Source organism: Cololabis saira, chromosome 18 (assembly GCF_033807715.1).
Source record: "Cololabis saira isolate AMF1-May2022 chromosome 18, fColSai1.1, whole genome shotgun sequence".
Taxonomy (NCBI): Eukaryota; Metazoa; Chordata; class Actinopteri; order Beloniformes; family Belonidae; genus Cololabis; species Cololabis saira.
Genome location: NC_084604.1, coordinates 37,712,705 through 37,733,071, shown reverse-complemented (window position 1 = coordinate 37,733,071; position 20,367 = coordinate 37,712,705). Strand labels below are relative to the sequence as shown.

Genomic DNA, 20,367 nt, shown 5'->3' with positions numbered 1-20,367 from the left:
ATCACTAGGGGGTTAGGGTGATCCATCACTAGGGGGTTAGGGTGGTCCATCACTAGGGGGTTAGGGTGGTCCATCACTAGGGGGTTAGGGTGGTTCATCACTAGGGGGTTAGGGTGGTCCATCACTAGGGGGTTAGGGTGGTCCATCACTAGGGGGTTAGGGTGGTCCATCACTAGGGGGTTAGGGTGGTCCATCACTAGGGGGTTAGGGTGGTCCATCACTAGGGGGTTAGGGTGGTCCATCACTAGGGGGTTAGGGTGGTCCATCACTAGGGGGTTAGGGTGGTCCATCACTAGGGGGTTAGGGTGGTCACTAGGGGGTTAGGGTGGTCACTAGGAGGTTAGGGTGGTCACTAGGGGGTTAGGGTGGTCCATCACTAGGGGGTTAGGGTGGTCCATCACTAGGGGGTTAGGGTGGTCCATCACTAGAGGGTTAGGGTGGTCCATCACTAGGGGGTTAGGGTGGTCTATCACTAGGGGGTTAGGGTGGTCCATCACTAGGGGGTTAGGGTGGTCCATCACTAGGGGGTTAGGGTGGTCACTAGGGGGTTAGGGTGGTCCATCACTAGGGGGTTAGGGTGGTCCATCACTAGGGGGTTAGGGTGGTCCATCACTAGGGGGTTAGGGTGGTCACTAGGGGGTTAGGGTGGTCCATCACTAGGGGGTTAGGGTGGTCCATCACTAGGGGGTTAGGGTGGTCCATCACTAGGGGGTTAGGGTGGTCCATCACTAGGGGGTTAGGGTGGTCCATCACTAGGGGGTTAGGGTGGTCACTAGGAGGTTAGGGTGGTCCATCACTAGGGGGTTAGGGTGGTCCATCACTAGGGGGTTAGGGTGGTCACTAGGGGGTTAGGGTGGTTCATCACTAGGGGGTTAGGGTGATCCATCACTAGGGGGTTAGGGTGATCCATCACTAGGGGGTTAGGGTGGTCCATCACTAGGGGGTTAGGGTGGTCCATCACTAGGGGGTTAGGGTGGTCACTAGGGGGTTAGGGTGGTCCATCACTAAGGGGTTAGGGTGGTCACTAGGGGGTTAGGGTGGTCCATCACTAGGGGGTTAGGGTGGTCCATCACTAGGGGGTTAGGGTGGTCCATCACTAGGGGGTTAGGGTGGTCCATCACTAGGGGGTTAGGGTGGTTCATCACTAGAGGGTTAGGGTGGTCCATCACTAGGGGGTTAGGGTGGTCCATCACTAGGGGGTTAGGGTGGTCCATCACTAGGGGGTTAGGGTGGTCCATCACTAGGGGGTTAGGGTGGTAACTAGGGGGTTAGGGTGGTCCATCACTAGGGGGTTAGGGTGGTTCATCACTAGAGGGTTAGGGTGGTCCATCACTAGGGGGTTAGGGTGGTCCATCACTAGGGGGTTAGGGTGGTCCATCACTAGAGGGTTAGGGTGGTCCATCACTAGGGGGTTAGGGTGGTCCATCACTAGGGGGTTAGGGTGGTCCATCACTAGGGGGTTAGGGTGGTCCATCACTAGGGGGTTAGGGTGGTCCATCACTAGGGGGTTAGGGTGGTCCATCACTAGGGGGTTAGGGTGGTCCATCACTAGGGGGTTAGGGTGGTCCATCACTATGGGGTTAGGGTGGTCCATCACTAGGGGGTTAGGGTGATCCATCACTAGGGGGTTAGGGTGGTCCATCACTAGGGGGTTAGGGTGGTCCATCACTAGGGGGTTAGGGTGGTCCATCACTAGGGGGTTAGGGTGGTCCATCACTAGGGGGTTAGGGTGGTCACTAGGGGGTTAGGGTGGTCCATCACTATGGGGTTAGGGTGGTCCATCACTAGGGGGTTAGGGTGGTCCATCACTAGGGGGTTAGGGTGGTCCATCACTAGGGGGTTAGGGTGGTCCATCACTAGGGGGTTAGGGTGGTCCATCACTATGGGGTTAGGGTGGTCCATCACTAGGGGGTTAGGGTGATCCATCACTAGGGGGTTAGGGTGGTCCATCACTAGGGGGTTAGGGTGGTCCATCACTAGGGGGTTAGGGTGGTCCATCACTAGGGGGTTAGGGTGGTCACTAGGGGGTTAGGGTGGTCACTAGGAGGTTAGGGTGGTCCATCACTAGAGGGTTAGGGTGGTCCATCACTAGGGGGTTAGGGTGGTCCATCACTAGAGGGTTAGGGTGGTCACTAGGGGGTTAGGGTGGTTCATCACTAGGGGGTTAGGGTGGTTCATCACTAGGGGGTTAGGGTGGTCACTAGGGGGTTAGGGTGGTTCATCACTAGGGGGTTAGGGTGGTCACTAGGGGGTTAGGGTGGTCCATCACTAGGGGGTTAGGGTGGTCCATCACTAGAGGGTTAGGGTGGTCACTAGGGGGTTAGGGTGGTCCATCACTAGGGGGTTAGGGTGGTCCATCACTAGGGGGTTAGGGTGGTCACTAGGGGGTTAGGGTGGTCCATCACTAGGGGGTTAGGGTGGTACATCACTAGGGGGTTAGGGTGGTCCATCACTAGGGGGTTAGGGTGGTCCATCACTAGGGGGTTAGGGTGGTCCATCACTAGGGGGTTAGGGTGGTCCATCACTAGGGGGTTAGGGTGGTTCATCACTAGGGGGTTAGGGTGGTCCATCACTAGGGGGTTAGGGTGGTCCATCACTAGGGGGTTAGGGTGGTCACTAGGGGGTCAGGGTGGTCACTAGGAGGTTAGGGTGGTCCATCACTAGAGGGTTAGGGTGGTCCATCACTAGGGGGTTAGGGTGGTCCATCACTAGAGGGTTAGGGTGGTCACTAGGGGGTTAGGGTGGTTCATCACTAGGGGGTTAGGGTGGTTCATCACTAGGGGGTTAGGGTGGTCACTAGGGGGTTAGGGTGGTCCATCACTAGGGGGTTAGGGTGGTCACTAGGGGGTTAGGGTTGTCCATCACTAGGGGGTTAGGGTGGTCCATCACTAGGGGGTTAGGGTGGTCACTAGGGGGTTAGGGTGGTCCATCACTAGGATGTTAGGGTGGTCCATGACTAGGGGGTTAGGGTGGTCCATCACTAGGGGGTTAGGGTGGTCCATCACTAAGGGGTTAGGGTGGTCCATCACTAAGGGGTTAGGGTGGTCCATCACTAAGGGGTTAGGGTGGTCCATCACTAAGGGGTTAGGGTGGTCCATCACTAGGGGGTTAGGGTGGTCCATCACTAAGGGGTTAGGGTGGTCCATCACTAAGGGGTTAGGGTGGTCCATCACTAGGGGGTTAGGGTGGTCACTAGGGGGTTAGGGTGGTCCATCACTAGTGGGTTAGGGTGGTCCATCACTAGGGGGTTAGGGTGGTCCATCATTAGGGGGTTAGGGTGGTCCATCACTAGGGGGTTAGGGTGGTCCATCACTAGGGGTTAGGGTGGTCCATCACTAGGGGGTTAGGGTGGTCCATCACTAGGGGGTTAGGGTGGTCCATCACTAGGGGGTTAGGGTGGTCCATCACTAGGGGGTTAGGGTGGTCCATCACTAGGGGGTTAGGGTGGTCCATCACTAGGGGGTTAGGGTGGTCCATCACTAGGGGGTTAGGGTGGTCCATCACTAGGGGGTTAGGGTGGTCCATCACTAGGGGGTTAGGGTGGTCCATCACTAGGGGGTTAGGGTGGTCCATCACTAGGGGGTTAGGGTGGTCCATCACTAGGGGGTTAGGGTGGTCCATCACTAGGGGGTTAGGGTGGTCCATCACTAGGGGGTTAGGGTGGTCACTAGGGGGTTAGGGTGGTCCATCACTAGGGGGTTAGGGTGGTCCATCACTAGGGGGTTAGGGTGGTCCATCACTAGGGGGTTAGGGTGGTCCATCACTAGGGGGTCAGGGTGGTCACTAGGGGGTTAGGGTGGTCCATCACTAGGGGGTTAGGGTGGTCCATCACTAGGGGGTTAGGGTGGTCCATCACTAGAGGGTTAGGGTGGTCACTAGGGGGTTAGGGTGGTCCATCACTAGGGGGTTAGGGTGGTCCATCACTAGGGGGTTAGGGTGGTCCATCACTAGGGGGTTAGGGTGGTCCATCACTAGGGGGTTAGGGTGGTCACTAGGGGGTTAGGGTGGTCCATCACTAGGGGGTTAGGGTGGTCCATCACTAGGGGGTTAGGGTGGTCCATCACTAGGGGGTTAGGGTGGTCCATCACTAGGGGGTTAGGGTGGTCACTAGGGGGTTAGGGTGGTCCATCACTAGGGGGTTAGGGTGGTCCATCACTAGGGGGGTTAGGGTGGTCCATCACTAGGGGGTTAGGGTGATCCATCACTAGGGGGTTAGGGTGGTCCATCACTAGGGGGTTAGGGTGGTCCATCACTAGGGGGTTAGGGTGGTCCATCACTAGGGGGCTAGGGTGGTCCATCACTAGGGGGTTAGGGTGGTCCATCACTAGGGGGTTAGGGTGGTTCATCACTAGGGGATTAGGGTGGTCCATCACTAGGGGGTTAGGGTGGTCCATCACTAGGGGGTTAGGGTGGTCACTAGGGGGTTAGGGTGGTCACTAGGGGGTTAGGGTGGTCACTAGGGGGTTAGGGTGGTCCATCACTAGGGGGTTAGGGTGGTCCATCACTAGGGGGTTAGGGTGGTCCATCACTAGGGGGTTAGGGTGGGCCATCACTAGGGGGTTAGGGTGGTCCATCACTAGGGGGTTAGGGTGGTTCATCACTAGGGGGTTAGGGTGGTCACTAGGGGGTTAGGGTGGTCACTAGGGGGTTAGGGTGGTCACTAGGGGGTTAGGGTGGTCCATCACTAGGGGGTTAGGGTGGTCCATCACTAGGGGGTTAGGGTGGTTCATCACTAGGGGGTTAGGGTGGTCACTAGGGGGTTAGGGTGGTCCATCACTAGGGGGTTAGGGTGGTCCATCACTAGGGGGTTAGGGTGGACCATCACTAGGGGGTTAGGGTGGTCCATCACTAGGGGGTTAGGGTGGTCACTAGGGGGTTAGGGTGGTCCATCACTAGGGGGTTAGGGTGGTCCATCACTAGGAGGTTAGGGTGGTCCATCACTAGGGGGTTAGGGTGGTCCATCACTAGGGGGTTAGGGTGGTCCATCACTAGGGGGTTAGGGTGGTCCATCACTAGGGGGTTAGGGTGGTCCATCACTAGGGGGTTAGGGTGGTCCATCACTAGGGGGTTAGGGTGGTCACTGTGAGTCCAGAGCATCAATTTGAAGTTGAAAAATCTCAACTTTATGCAAATGAGCAGCGGCGACACCAAGGCAGCGTCCAATCTGTTTCATCCCTTCTTCTGGTCCGTCCAGGTCCAGAACCAAGGCAGGAACCGAGGCGGGAACCGAGGCGGGAACCAGGAACCAGGAACCACGTGTAGTTCCAGTCCCGACCAGCTCCGCCCACATCGTACTGATGCAATGAGACCACTTTCCTGTAACTTCATGTAAACGTAGCGCGTCCCAGCTGGCCGTGTGTGTCTTTGTGTGTGTGTGTATGTATATGTGTGTATATGTGTGTGTATATGTGTGTGTATATGTGTGTGTGTGTGTGTGTGCAGCAGAACTTGTGCAGAATCATGCATTTCTCTCTAAACCGCTGCATGTCCCTGCGGTGTAAATAAACCCAAACCCTCCAGTGGGCTCTGGCAGGTTTTCCACGGATCCCGCCATGGCTGGCTTCCTGCAGCCGCACACACACACACACACACACACACACACACACACACACACACACACACACACACACACACACACACACACACACACACACACACACACACACACACACACACACACACACACTGGTGTCTGTGAGCACTTAGGTCTGAATAATGCCTTTTTGATGCAGTCGGAGTTGAACTTCAGCCAAATGTGCGATTTAAAACGTGCGTTATTTCCCCCGTGAGCCGTTTCAGACGCAGCGTGTTTGTGTGTGTGTGTGTGTGTGTGTGTGTGTGTGTGTGTGTGTGTGTGTGTGTGTGTGTGTGTGTGTGTGTGTGTGTGTGTGTGTGTGTGTGTGTGTGTGTGTGTGTGTGTGTGTGTTTATGTTGTTTATGTGTTTGTGTTGTTTATGTGATGTCATGGCGTGTTTCAGCACCAGCCCGGGTTTGTGAAACAAAGCAGGACTCAGCGTAACGAGCGTAAACACCAGCCAGGTAGCTGGAACTGATTACAGAACCGGCAGCGGTTGAAATGAACCGGCGGCCTGGCTGTAATTTTCCACCCTGATATTAGCAGCCAAACAAGCGACGCTTTCAAGTCCTGCAGGACGGAGTAAACACGTAAACACATGTTTTCATCCTTTTCCTACGAAGCCAAATAAATAAAACAGCCACCGATGGACGACAACAGACCGGCTTTCTCAGTGTTGGGTTTTATGAGTGGGCAACACTAAGTACCCCCTACTTGTATTTAATCTTAACCTTTATGATGTTTTCAATGTTAAATTTGCTGTGATAGTTGGTTTGATCACGAATAACGATGAGACAAGTAAATCAGTGCATTTACATGGGAAGTTAAATTCCTCTTTAATTCAGAATTAAAATTAAAATCCCATTTAAAATGAGTAAAAATTTTGATATCGCTTTTGCTGCCATTATATATTTTTCTTATTTTTTTTTTATTTATTTTATTTTTTTTTATATTTATTTTATTTTGTTCTCCCTTAATGTATGTTTTTTTTTTTTTCCCTAGGGTAATTATGGGGAGAGTAGGAATGTGGGTATAATAGAAATCATGCATGTGAAAATGTGAATTTTAAAAATTATTGTGAAATAAAAAGATACTAAAAAAAAAAAATGAGTAAAAATGACCATGTAAACACCTTCTCGCTTTTAAATCCGAATAGAATAATTCCGCGATCATGTATACACCCATTCAAAGAAAAAAAAAAAAATTAATTAATTAATTTAAAAAATAAATATATATATATATATACATATATTTTTTTTTTTAATAAAAAAAAAAAAATAAAGAAAAGAACAAAAAGAAAATAGTCTGTTGCCATGGCGCTTACGGTATATTCCGCGCTGGGCTTGTTTTCCCATCAAACGTGTTTTCCATGTAAACCTCAATTCGGAATTACTATTTCCATGTAAACTCGAAGGAAAATAGTTTAATTCTTAATTATTTAATTCTGAATAATTAATTCAGAATTAAAAAACATCATGTAACCGCGGCCATTGTTTTTTTTTGTGTGGGCAACACTAAGTACCCCCTACTTGTATGTAAACTTAACTTAAATGATGTTTTCAATGTTACATTTGCCGAGGATACGGTGATAGTTTTCTTCAGTTAAACACCAAGAAGACAAAATAAATTATTTTTGATTTTAGAACAAAAGGAGGGACGTGTTTTGTACTGTGTGTTTGCTTCTGAATTAAATTCCAACTCAGAACGTTGGAGAATCTCGGAGAACGCTGAAGAACTTCAACTTCAGGATCCAACACGCTAGCTGCTGCTAGCATGAACAAAGTAAACACTTATTTTACTGTCCCCTACAGCTCTGTCTTGTTTTATTCACATGAAATCCAACGTTCACGTTGCCTCAGCGGATGTTGCTGCTCTGTAGTCTGTTTGCTGAAAACCTCGTTCTCGCCCGAGTTACCGTTCCCAGCAGCAGCTAGCTAGTTAGCTCCCGAGGCTAATGCAGCGCAGCACAAACAACGCTGGACTATATTTATACAGAGCTGGTAGAGGAGCCAAAAACTGTACTCAAGTACTGTTACTTCAGAATAATATGACTCAAGTAGAAGTAAAAAGTATTCATCCAAATAATGACTTGAGTAAAAGTAAAAAAGTACAAAATAATCATCTTCAGGCAAATTAAATCAATAAAATAATAAAATAAATTAAAATTAATAAAAAAATAGCTTAAATTAAAATACGCTTAAAGTAAATTCAAGTACTTTAATAAATAATAAAATAAATAAAATAACAGAATAAACAAATTAATTAAGCACAAGTAGCACAAAATTTCGAGCCTTTGTACTTCCTTCTTTTTTTTTTCTTTTTTAACCAGGCAGAACTAGAACAACATGAACTCATAGAAACTCTGTGTGTGTTTGAGTCTGTGTAAATGTGACAAAACATGCAAAAACAAACATTTTTCCCAAAGAATCACCCAGTGATGTCATGAGATTGACGCGTACGTGGATAAAAGGGATAAAAGAAAAGTAACAGCTCAACGTAGCCTAATGTAGCGGAGTAAGAGGAACAGTTTCTTCTTCACAAATCTACTCAAGTAAAAGTAAAAAGTATAGTGATTCAAAACTACTCCTAAAAGTACAACATTTCCCAAAACTTACTCCAGTAAATGTAACGGAGTAAATGTAACTCGTTAGTAACCAACTCTGTATTTATATATATAATATTTACAACTAGTGCCAACCAATAACAAACATAACCAAGACACAAGACAAGCAGGAAACAACAGATTCACATTAGCTCTGCTGTGAACTAGCACACTTAGCATAACAGCTATGTAGCTGCAGAGGGAACAGCTTCCACCGAGCTCTTAAGTAGTTTTAAAGGGAACCCTGCGTATTAAGACATGTAGGTCTTAAAAGATAAATGTTGGTATCAATTATAACAATGTGATATAAAAAACCTTTTTGATGTCTTCGTTTTTATAAAATTTGAAAATATAATTTAACTCGTAGGTCGCCATTGTTGTTTACACCGCAATGCATTCTGGGTAGTGACGTCACACGGTTGCACCTGCTGGCCCCCGTACACTGTTTTAACTGTTCAACGAGATAATCCAGAGGATAAACATGTCATCTGTTCAGCCGTTTCAATTTGAACCCGAGCACAAGGTCAATGAGGAAGACAACACTGAAAACATATCTCAAAACGAGCCAAATGAAGACCAAAAAAGACGGGATGAGGCGAGAGTGGGACAAAATCCCAGCAACTGCGTCTCAATGCAAACAGAGGAGGAGAGCGTTTGCTGTCAAGAGCTCGTGTTTTTGTCAGCAGCTGTTCACTTTAAGCTATTATGTGATAAAACGTATTCCAATATCAATAATTTTGGAGATTATTAGCATCCACCGCTGTCCTATGCTTTATAAATCATTAGGACAGTGGCGCTGCCAGGATTCAATTTCGTAATAGGCACAGAAACAGTCCGTCCACTGCTCTATTTGAGTCTCACTCGGCCTGAATATTACACTATCCATTAGGGAGAGGATAGGTTGGTTGGCTATTCAGTGTTCAATAAGTATTTCAAAGATCTTTTTTCCTCAAACAAAACTTTGCAGTGACAAATTGGATAAAGTGCGCACGGCGCACTACACATGGTGACATTATTATGCGCACCTCCACACAGATGCAAACATGGTGTCAGCGCATCAGAAACACAGATGAAAACACAACTAAACATTAAAGGTGATGGCGCACCCAGAAACGAATGAAAACACGTCTAAACAGGTGGCGGCGCAACAGAAACCCAGATGAAAATGCAGCTAAAAACATTAAGGTGACGGCGCACCTACAAAAAAGTAAAAAAACATGAGCTCTTGACAGCAAACGCTCTCCTCCTCTGTTTGCATTGAGACGCAGTTGCTGGGATTTTGTCCCACTCTCGCCTCATCCCGTCTTTTTTGGTCTTCATTTGGCTCGTTTTGAGATATGTTTTCAGTGTTGTCTTCCTCATTGACCTTGTGCTCGGGTTCAAATTGAAACGGCTGAACAGATGACATGTTTATCCTCTGGATTATCTCGTTGAACAGTTAAAACAGTGTACGGGGGCCAGCAGGTGCAACCGTGTGACGTCACTACCCAGAATGCATTGCGGTGTAAACAACAATGGCGACCTACGAGTTAAATTATATTTTCAAATTTTATAAAAACGAAGACATCAAAAAGGTTTTTTATATCACATTGTTATAATTGATACCAACATTTATCTTTTAAGACCTACATGTCTTAATACGCAGGGTTCCCTTTAAAAACAAAGTGAAAAAGATGATTTTAGAAAGGTGTGTGTATAATATCTGACTCGTATCTGATTTATTGGTTTCTTGGTGAGTTTTTTTTTTTTTTTGGTTTCGAAATGGTGTGAAAACAGGTTTTAACAATCTTTTCCAATTGTAATTAGCAGTCGATTGTAGTTTTTTCTGTGTTACTACCATACGGAAGAGTATTAGGGCCAGGCAGTAGAAAAAATATTTGTGAGGGGGAAGATTTTTTTTTTTTATTGTGCACTTCGTGAATAAAGTCGAAATTTCGCCTTTTTTCTCAACATTTCAACATTAATCTCGACATTTCGACTTTTTTCTCGACATTTCAACTTTTTTCTCGAAGTGCATGATGAAAAAAAAATATTCCTCCTCTAAAATATTATTTGTATTTTTCTCCTGCCTGGCCCTAATATTCTTCCGTAGTAATTAGTAGTCGACACTGTGGTAAATTATTTCAATATTGTAGTTTTTTCCCTGTTACTACCATACGGAAGGGCCATGAAAAAATATTTGGGAGGGGGAGAGGGGAGATTTTTTTTAATTGTGCACTTTGAGAAAAAAAGTCGAAATGTCAAGAAAAAAGTCGAAATTTTGCCTTTTTTCTCAACATTTCAACTTTATTCACGAAATTTCGACTTTATTCTTGAAATTGTATTTCAACATTAATATCGACATTTCGACTTTTTTCTCGAAGTGCACAATGAAAAAAGTCGAAATTTCGAGAATAAACTTGAAATTTCAACTTTATTCACTACATTTCAACTTTTTTCTTGACATTTCGACTTTTTTCTCGTGATTTCGACTTTTTTCTCGAAATTGTACTTCAACATTAATCTCGACATTTCGACTTTTTTCTCGACATTTCGACTTTTTTCCGACCATTTCGACTTTTTTCTCGACATTTTGACTCTTTTCTCAACATTTTGACTTTTTTCTCGAGATTTCGACTTTTTTCTTGAAATTGTTTTTCAACATTAATATCAACATTTCAACTTTTTTCTCGACATTTCGACTTTTTTCTCGAAGTGCACAATGAAAAACCAATCTTCCTCCTCTAAAATATTATTTTTATTTTTCTCCTGCCTGGCCCTAATACTCCGATATTCCGTAGTAATTAGTAGTCGACACTGTGGTAAATTATTTTAATATTGTAGTTTATTCCGTGTTACTACCATGTATATTTCTATACTTTATAGTTATTCTGTATGTTTTTATTATGTATATAATGGTGTCCTGTGTGAGGAGCCCAGCAAGAATAAGGGATGAAAAATAAAAAAATAAAATAAAAATAAATAAATAAAAAAATAAATAAATACATTGAAAAAAAAAAAAAAAAAAAAAAATAACTAAAAGCAGGCGTGTACTCACTGCAGCTGAGCGATCCGTCGGTCTGGGCCAGCGAGGACGGGATGGACCAGTGTCCGTTGTCCCAGTCCAGCACGTCCCCCACGGCCTCGCAGGTCAGAGCGTTCAGCTCCGGCACCGTCATGGCCCGACTCCACACACGCAGGTTGTAGATGTTCCCGCCGAAGCTGTGCTCCCCTGAACACACAAACAAACAAACAAACACACAAACAAACCCAGTCACAACATCAGAGGGGAGTTTAGTTCAGAATTAAAGTTAAATCCCATTTAAAATGAGTAAAAATCACCATGTAAACACCTAATTCCTAATGAAAATGGCCATTCCGAATTAAACTTAATTCCGAAGTAAGTGGCTGGTTTATTCTGATTTTAAATTCGAATAGAATAATTCCACGATCATGTATACACTCATTCAAGGAATAAATAAATAAATAAATAAATAAATAGAAAAAAATGAAAAAGGGAATAAAAGAAAAGAAAACAAAAAACAAAAAAACAGAAAGAAAACAATCAAACAAAACAAAAATAAAAAAAATGTAACGAATAATAAATAAATTTAATAAATTTAAAAAATAAATTTAAAAATGTAAATAAATTAAAAAAAATTAAATAAATAAATAGAAAAAAATAAAAAAGGGAATAAAAGAAAACAAAACAAAAAACAAAAAAAACAGAAAGAAAACAATCAAACAAAACAAAAATAAAAAAATGTAAAGAATAATAAATAAATAAAATAAATTAAAAAAATAAATTAAAAAATGTAAATACATAAAAAATAAATAAATAAATAAATAATTAAATAAATAAATAAATAAATAAATAAATAAATAAATAAATAAAAAAAATGAATACATAAATTAAAAAAAATGTATACATTCATTCCTCTTTAAATTAATTCTGGTCTTTCTTTCTGCTCGTTCCCTCCCCGTCTGTCTCCATGACCTTATATTCCACTGGGCTGGTTTTCAAGATGCAGCAGCAGTAAACGCTGGTCAAGAGCAGAGACCATTTATTTAATAAATATAAATCATTAAAAGAACAGATGGAAACAGGAAACATCAGAATTGTGAGCTTTTCAAAGTTGTAGCGGCTAAGTTAGTTTTTCTTCCGGTAGTTTAACCCCCGGTCCCCCCCCCTATCCAATCAGAACCTTCCCAACCCCCAGACCTGGAGAGGAATTGGAGAAAGACCATCAAACGTGTTTCCATGGAAACCTCCATTCAGAATTAAAACCAAAGACCAATTTCCAACCTTCCATTTGTGTCTAAAATTCTGGAAAAGGCAGTTTCAAGCCAGTTATGCGACTATTTGTATAGAAATGATCTGTTTGAAGTCTTTCAGTCAGGGTTCAGAATGCATCATAGCACAGAGACAGCACTTGTTCGAGTCACGAATGACCTCCTTATGGCCTCAGATAAGGGATTAGTGTCCATACTGGTTCTACTGGACCTCAGTGCTGCTTTTGACACTATAGATCATGGCATTTTACTGCACAGGTTAGAGCATGTTGTTGGGATTAAAGGGACAGCTCTATGTTGGTTTAAATCATACCTATCTGACAGGTTCCAGTTTGTTCATGTACATGAGGTTTCTTCAGAACAGTCAAGGGTCTGTTATGGTGTTCCGCAGGGTTCAGTGCTAGGGCCAATCTTGTTCAGTTTATACATGCAGCCGTTGGGAAGTATAATCCAGAATCACGGCATACACTTTCATTGTTATGCTGATGATACGCAGCTCTATTTGTCTATGAAGCCGGATGAAACAGAACCGTTAGTTAAACTTCAGGCATGTCTTAGGGACATCAAGGACTGGATGTCCAGAAATTTCCTGCTTCTAAATTCAGATAAAACAGAGGTTATCATTCTTGGTCCAGAGCATCTTAGGAAGGGATTAGATGGTGTTGCGATGGCTTCCAGTGCAACTGTGAGAAATCTTGGTGTTATTTTCGATCAGGATTTGTCGTTTAAACCATATGTCAATCAGGTTTGTAAAATAGCCTTTTTCCATCTCCGTAATATTGCAAAGATTAGGAAAATCCTCTCACAGAGTGATGCAGAAAAACTAGTTCATGCGTTTGTATCTTCTAGACTAGATTACTGTAATGTGTTGTTAGCAGGATGTCCAAGTAATTTGCTGAATAGGCTCCAGCTGATCCAAAATGCAGCAGCACGAGTACTGACAGGAATTAGCAGGAGAGACCACGTCTCTCCAGTGTTAGCGTCGCTCCATTGGTTACCCGTAAAATTCAGAATCCAATTTAAAATTTTATTACTTGCGTATAAAGCCCAAAACGGCTTAGCTCCGCATTATTTGCAAGACCTGATAGTGCCTTATGTTCCTGTCAGAGCTCTCCGTTCTCAGAGTGCAGGTTTACTCGTAGTTCCTAGAGTGTCTAAATGTAGATTTGGAGGGCGGGCGTTCTGCTATCAGGCGCCACTACTATGGAACCAACTTCCAATCTGGGTTAAGGGGGCTGACACCACCTCCACCTTTAAAACTAAACTTAAAACATTTCTGTTTAGTAAAGCCTATAGTTAGTGTTTAGTAAACCTCTAGCTGGTGTTGGTAAATCTCTAGGTAGTGTAAACTTTAGTGTGTCAGAGTCGCTCCTGTGGTTTCTTGTGCTGGCCCCCCCTTCTCCTCCCTTTTCTCTCTTTTGTCCATGTTGCAGCATCCTTTGCCGGACACCGGAACCTGCAGTGTGGGAGTGAGGGGGGCAGGGTAACGGCCCCTTTTGGGCGGGGGAGAATGTTCGTCCCTCAAGACTCCTCTCCCTGGCCCTGCCCCTTCTCAACCTTTCCCCGACCCTGCACCCCAACCTGGGACTTGATGATTGGGCCGGAGCTTCGGGAGCTGCGTGCTGGCCTGCGGTCCCCACCCCTGGTCATCCCGTTGCTGGCCCCCCCTTCTCCTCCCTTTTCTCTCTTTTGTCCTGCAGGTGGCCGTGGGTGGCTTGTAGCTTGCATTACGGAGCACAAGTCTTTTCCTGACCCTGCACCCCAACCTGGGACTTGCTGATTGGGCCGGAGCTTCGGGAGCTGTGTGCTGGCCTGCGGTCCCCACCCCCGGTCATCCCGTTGCTGCTTCCACCTGCCTGCTGTGCTGTTGCCGTCCCTGACCCACCAGTCTGGCCCTCGGCAGGAGGGTCCCCCCTTATGAGCCTGGTCCTGCTCAAGGTTTCTTCCCTCCTAAAGGGGAGTTTTTCCTTGCCACTGTTTGGCTTAAGGTTTTTCTCCCACTAGGGGAGTTTTTACCTGCCATTGTTTATGTAATAACTGCTCGGGGGTCATGTTCTGGGTATGGGTCTCTGTAAAGCGTCTAGAGACAACTTTGTTGTATTAGACGCTATATAAATAAAATTGAATTGAATTGAATTGAATTGAATTACTATTTCCATGTAAACTCCAAGGAAAATAGTTTAATTCAAAATTATTTCATTCAGAATAATTAATTCTGAATTAAAAAAACATCATGTAACTGTGGCCATTTCAACTTTAATCATGAAATGTTGACTTTTTTCTCGACATTTTGACTTTTTTTCTCAACATTTCGACTTTTTTCTCGACATTTTGACTTTTTTCTCAACATTTCGACTTTTTTTCTCGACATTTTGACTTTTTTCTCAACATTTCGACTTTTTTTCTCGACATTTTGACTTTTTTTCTCAACATTTCGACTTTTTTCTCAACATTTCAACTTTTTTTCTCAACATTTCGACTTTTTTTCTCAACATTTCGACTTTTTTCTCAACATTTCGACTTTTTTTCTCAACATTTCGACTTTTTTCTCAACATTTCGACTTTTTCTCGACATTTCAACTTTTTTTCTCAACATTTCGACTTTTTTCTCGACATTTTGACTTTTTTTCTCAACATTTCGACTTTTTTCTCGACATTTTGACTTTTTTTCTCAACATTTCGACTTTTTTCTCGACATTTTGACTTTTTTCTCAACATTTCGACTTTTTTTCTCGACATTTTGACTTTTTTCTCAACATTTCGACTTTTTTTCTCGACATTTTGACTTTTTTTCTCAACATTTCGACTTTTTTCTCAACATTTCAACTTTTTTTCTCAACATTTCGACTTTTTTTCTCAACATTTCGACTTTTTTCTCAACATTTCGACTTTTTTCTCAACATTTCGACTTTTTCTCGACATTTCAACTTTTTTTCTCAACATTTCGACTTTTTTCTCGACATTTCGACTTTTTTCTCGACATTTCAACTTTTAAAAAAAAAAAGTTTAATTCGGAATTATTTAATTCAGAATAATTAATTCAGAATTAAAAAAACATCATGTAACCGTGGCCATTGTTGTTTTTTATGAGTGGGCAACACTAAGTACCCCCTACTTGTACGTAAACTTAACCTAAATGATGTTTTCAATGTTAAATTTGCTGACTATACTGTGATAGTTGGTTTGATCAGGAATAACGGTGAAACAGAAACTGCGGAGCGGCGGTTTTACCTCCCAGCTGGAAGAGTCCGCCGGCCGGCACCGAGCGGCCGCTGGAGGACGAGCAGGTCTTCCCCCGGTAGTTCCCGTTGAAGAAAACGCCCACGCGGCCGTTGGACGACGTCCAGAGGACGCAGAACGGCCTCATGGAGCGCGTGAAGTCGCTGGAGGAGATGATGGAGTCCACGGAGCAGGAGACGTCGCCCACGACGAGCTGCATCCCCGAGCCGGCCGAGCCCAACGCCAGCCGGACAGCGCTGCTGCCGTCGTAGTAGCTGAACAGCCATTCCTCCTGGCAGGGAGGAGGGAAATCAGAGGATAGTTACCATTACCAGTCCGTTTTATAAGAGTATCGGGCCAGGCAGGAGAAAAATACAAATAATATTTTAGAGGAGGAAGATTTTTTTTTTCATTATGCACTTCAAGAAAAAATGTTGAGAAAAAAGTCGAAAAGTCGAGATTAATGTTGAAGTACAATTTCGAGAAAAAAGTCAAAATGTCGAGAAAAAAAAGTTGAAATGTTGAGAAAAAAGTTGAAATTTCAACTTTATTCTCGAAATTTGGACTTTGTTCACGAAATTTTTAATTTGAGTAAAAATTACAAATTTAAATAAAATGTAAAGGTTTCACTTGAAGACAATCAACGTGTATAAAGTGAAAATATTTCAAATAAATAAATGTGCTTTAATTCCCCTTTGTGTTTTCATTGAGGCTCTATTATAGGAATTACAAACATAGGAATATCACAGCATTTCAGTGTCAACAAAGGTAGAACTATCAGATTCTGATCATTGTAGTTTGTACGTGATTGACAGGCAGATATTTTGGATTTTCTTGTAAATCTTTCTTAAAATGTAATACTGGACCTCGGTTGGGCTGGTGGGACAGCGGGGGAAAATGTCCCTTATTTTTAAATCCAAAACTTGACAGGTCTGCTCCAAATGGAACCTTTTTGCAATAAAAACCAACTCAAAAGTCAGGAATGTTCCTAAAATGACAGATCATTAGACCCGACATGAGTGTTGATGAGCAGAGTTGAAACGTCCTGAGACGGAAACACCACCTCTTTCTGGCTGCTGCGTTCCACCTCGAAGCAGACGGTCAGCTCCGTCAGCGTGGGGATGGAGACGGACTCCGTGACCTTGGTGACCTTGCCGTTGCCGCCGGTGATCGCCACCTTCTGGTTCCTCAGCGCCACGGCGACTAGCAGGGAGACACGGAGGACGGTTAGCCGCGTCCTCGGACGCCGATCGGTGCGATTACTAGGGGTGGGTTTAAAAAATATCCATATATATCTATATTTTATCGATATACACGTGTAGGAAGGATTATCGATACATAAATCCAAGTATCGATTTTTTTAAAAAGGTTTACCCGTTTGTTGTTTTGTTTTTTGTTTGCCCCTTTAGTTTGGCGTGGTTTAGCGCTTAGCTAGCGCACCTTATAGCTGTCGTAATCTGACTGACTGAAGACTAGGGGTGAGCAAAAATATCGATATGGCAATATATTGCGATACTTTTCCAGCTGATTCAATATCGATATTAAAAATTTGAATATCGATTTTTTTTTTTTTTTTTATTAATATTTTTTATCCCCAATCTTTTCCCATTCTATCCCCCAGTGCTCCTACCTAAGTGACAGTCCTGGGCATTGCCACTCTCTACCAACCCTGGGAGGGCCCTGCACTGAGCTCAGGTTTTATTTCATTTTATAATTTATTTTTTATATAACAATTGCCTGTCCTTAAAAAATGAATAATAATGGACAGAGGTTTATTTATTTATGGATTTATATCTATACTGACTGATCACTGTGCCTGCCCTTGGTTTTAGTTCCATCTTTCTTGTGTTTATTATCATTTGCCACATAATTAAAGCAACCTCATACTAAATTTAATGTTAATTTCATATGATGTAAATAATATGAAAAACATATACAAATATGTTGTAACTTTAGCTTGTATACAGTAGTTATAATAAAACATTGTTTTGACTCAGTTTGTCCCATGAATTGTCACTATAATCTGATGAACGTGCAACTCGGATTTTAAGATCCATAAAGCTTTTTACAGCTTTCAGCAAACTTTATATATCGCAATATATCGCAAAATTTGGATATCGCAATATTGTATCGTGAGCTCCTTGGCAATACCCACCCCTACTGAAGACACGTGAGATGTTCATTACAGGGCACTTTAGTCCAACAGATCATCATGGAAACGTGAGTTTACATCTTTTCTTGAGGAACCACCTCATTTGTCCAAGACACTTTCATTATTTATGTATTTATTTTATTATATATATATATATATATATATATATATATATATATATATATATATATATATATATATACCTCAGGATCTCCCTTGAGGACGTAAATAACGTAACAAATGTAAATAATGTAAATAACGTAAATAATGTAAATAACGTAAATAACTTAAATAAAGTAACAAATGTAAATAACGCAACAAACGTAACAGCCATTGGCTCTCCTGCATGTGAGGGGCGGGGCTTACTGAGAGGTCAATAGTGGTTTGAACATTAATAATGGTGATCAATGGTGATCAATGGTGATTAATGGTGATCAATGGTGATCAATGGTGATCAATGGTGATCAATGGTGATCAATGGTGTTTAATGGTGATCAATGGTGATCAATGGTGATCAATGGTGATCAATGGTGTTTAATGGTGATGAGGACTCTTTCGTACACCTGAGAAGCCCCGGCTGAAGGCAGAATCCCCGTTAAACCACCTGTGATTCAGGTGTTAGCACGATCGGTAATCTGCGGTTGTCGTATCGGGTCCCGGACGAGACCCCAAACCTGATACCCGAGGATCTACCTGAGGATCTACCTGAGGATCTATCTGAGGATCTACCGGATGATGTACTGGTTGTCGTATTGGGTCCCGGACGAGACCCCAAACCTGTACGATACCCTAGGATCTACCTGAAGAACTATCTTATGCTGTAACAACGCACCTCCCAATAATCTATCATATCTACCTCATTCTGCTGCACCTCTCTCTTTTTAAAAATTGTATATTTTTTATTAAGAGCTATCATTACCATGTCTACCCCAGTACTGCTGCACCTTTCACCTTTTTAATTGTATTGTATATATGTTAATAAGTTATTTACTGTTGCTACTTTTAAATATGGGTACAGTGAGCGAAATAACCGGAGTCAAATTCCTTGCCGGGCAATGTTCAAACTTCTGATTCTGATTCTTAGGATTTACCTGAGGATCTACCTCAGGATGTACCTCAGGATCTACCTGAGGATCTACCTGAGGATGTACCTCAGGATCTACCGGTTGTTGCATCAGGTCCCGGACGAGCCCCCCGGGAACCTACCGTGCTGGAAGCTAACACTGAACCCCTTCTTCTGGATGCTGAAGTCGGACATGAAGCTGAGCTCCATCACGTTCCCCGTGGAGTTGAGCGACAGGCCGCTGGCCGTCAGGCCGCAGAACTTGACCTCGGCGACGCCGGTGTTGACCTCCACGCGGTCGTAGATGCAGCCCTGCGCCTCCTCCAGCTCGAAGTCCAGGAAGGACAGCTGGATGATGAAGCCGGCCGGCGCCTGCATGGTCCACTTGCAGGTCTTGGAGTTGGGGTATTTCTGGGGGTAGCAGGGCGAGCTGAACTGCCCCTGCGCCTCCGTGAGCACCAGGTTACAGTCGGTGGAGCTGCAGCCCAGAACTGGTGGACGAGAGTCACGGAAACCGGACCGTTAGACCGGGTACCGCGGTACGAGGACGAGGACGAGACGGGGACAAGACAACACCAGAAAACCAGAGGACACGGCCCAGAAAGAACAGCAGAAGGCAGAGACGAAGGGGATTCGTTCCAGGACAAACACAGCCGAGCCAGAGAGAGACCTCAACCCGAGACTTAAGGACCGGGACGGGGTCTCTGGGAGGTTTTACGAGGACCAGGACAGGCTGGGAGACAAGCTGAGCAGGAGGTCTTCCTGTTCAAGACGAGAGGACAAACACAGGAGGACGAGGCGTGCAGTTAGAGAGTTCGGCAGCGGTGGATCGACCGAAGACCGGGGTGTCCTACAGAACTCATGCACATCCAGGGGGACCTGGTACCGCTGTAGACCAGGTCCTCTCGTTCAGGTAAGAACAAAACCGCCTCCAAACCAACCAGAACCTTCCAGACCAACCCCACAACCTTCCAAACCAACCCCACAACCTTCCAAACCAACACAGAACCTTCCAAACCAACCCCACAACCATCCAACCCAACCCAGAATCTTCCAAACCAACCCCACAACCTTCCAAACCAACACAGAACCTTCCAAAGCAACCTCACAACCTTCCAAACCAACACAGAACCTTCCAAACCAACCTCACAACCTTCCAAAGCAACCTCACAACCTTCCAAACCAACCACAACCTTCCAAACGAAACCACAACCTTCCAAACCAACCCCACAACCATCCAAACCAACCTCAAAACCTTCCAAATAAACCTCACAACCTTTCACACGGGGGATTCGTCTAGGACAAACACAGCCGAGCCAGAGAGAGACCTCAACCCGAGACTTAAGGAACGGGACGGGGTCTCGGGGAGGTTTTACGAGGACCAGGACAAGAGGAGAGACAAGCTGAGCAGGAGGTCTTCCTGTTCAAGACGAGAGGACAAACACAGGAGGACGAGGCGTGCAGTTAGAGAGTTCGGCAGCGGT

The 20,367-nt window shown here is 44.3% G+C and overlaps 1 protein-coding gene across 5 annotated transcripts in view; it reads right to left on the bottom strand.

Moving 5' to 3' along the window:
- The window catches only part of adgrg6 (adhesion G protein-coupled receptor G6), a 194,312-nt gene that overhangs the window by 121,076 nt on the left and 52,869 nt on the right, over window positions 1–20,367 (bottom strand). For 4 of the 5 annotated variants that reach the window (XM_061746280.1, XM_061746285.1, XM_061746281.1 and 1 more), the window contains exons 3-6: window positions 19,027–19,374; window positions 16,732–16,871; window positions 15,681–15,960; window positions 11,215–11,388 (exon numbers count right to left, since the gene is read on the bottom strand). In XM_061746280.1, the coding sequence (XP_061602264.1) occupies window positions 11,215–11,388; window positions 15,681–15,960; window positions 16,732–16,871; window positions 19,027–19,374 (942 nt within the window). The remainder of the gene's footprint in view (window positions 1–11,214; window positions 11,389–15,680; window positions 15,961–16,731; window positions 16,872–19,026; window positions 19,375–20,367) is intronic. The other variant, XM_061746284.1, reaches the window with a different exon arrangement.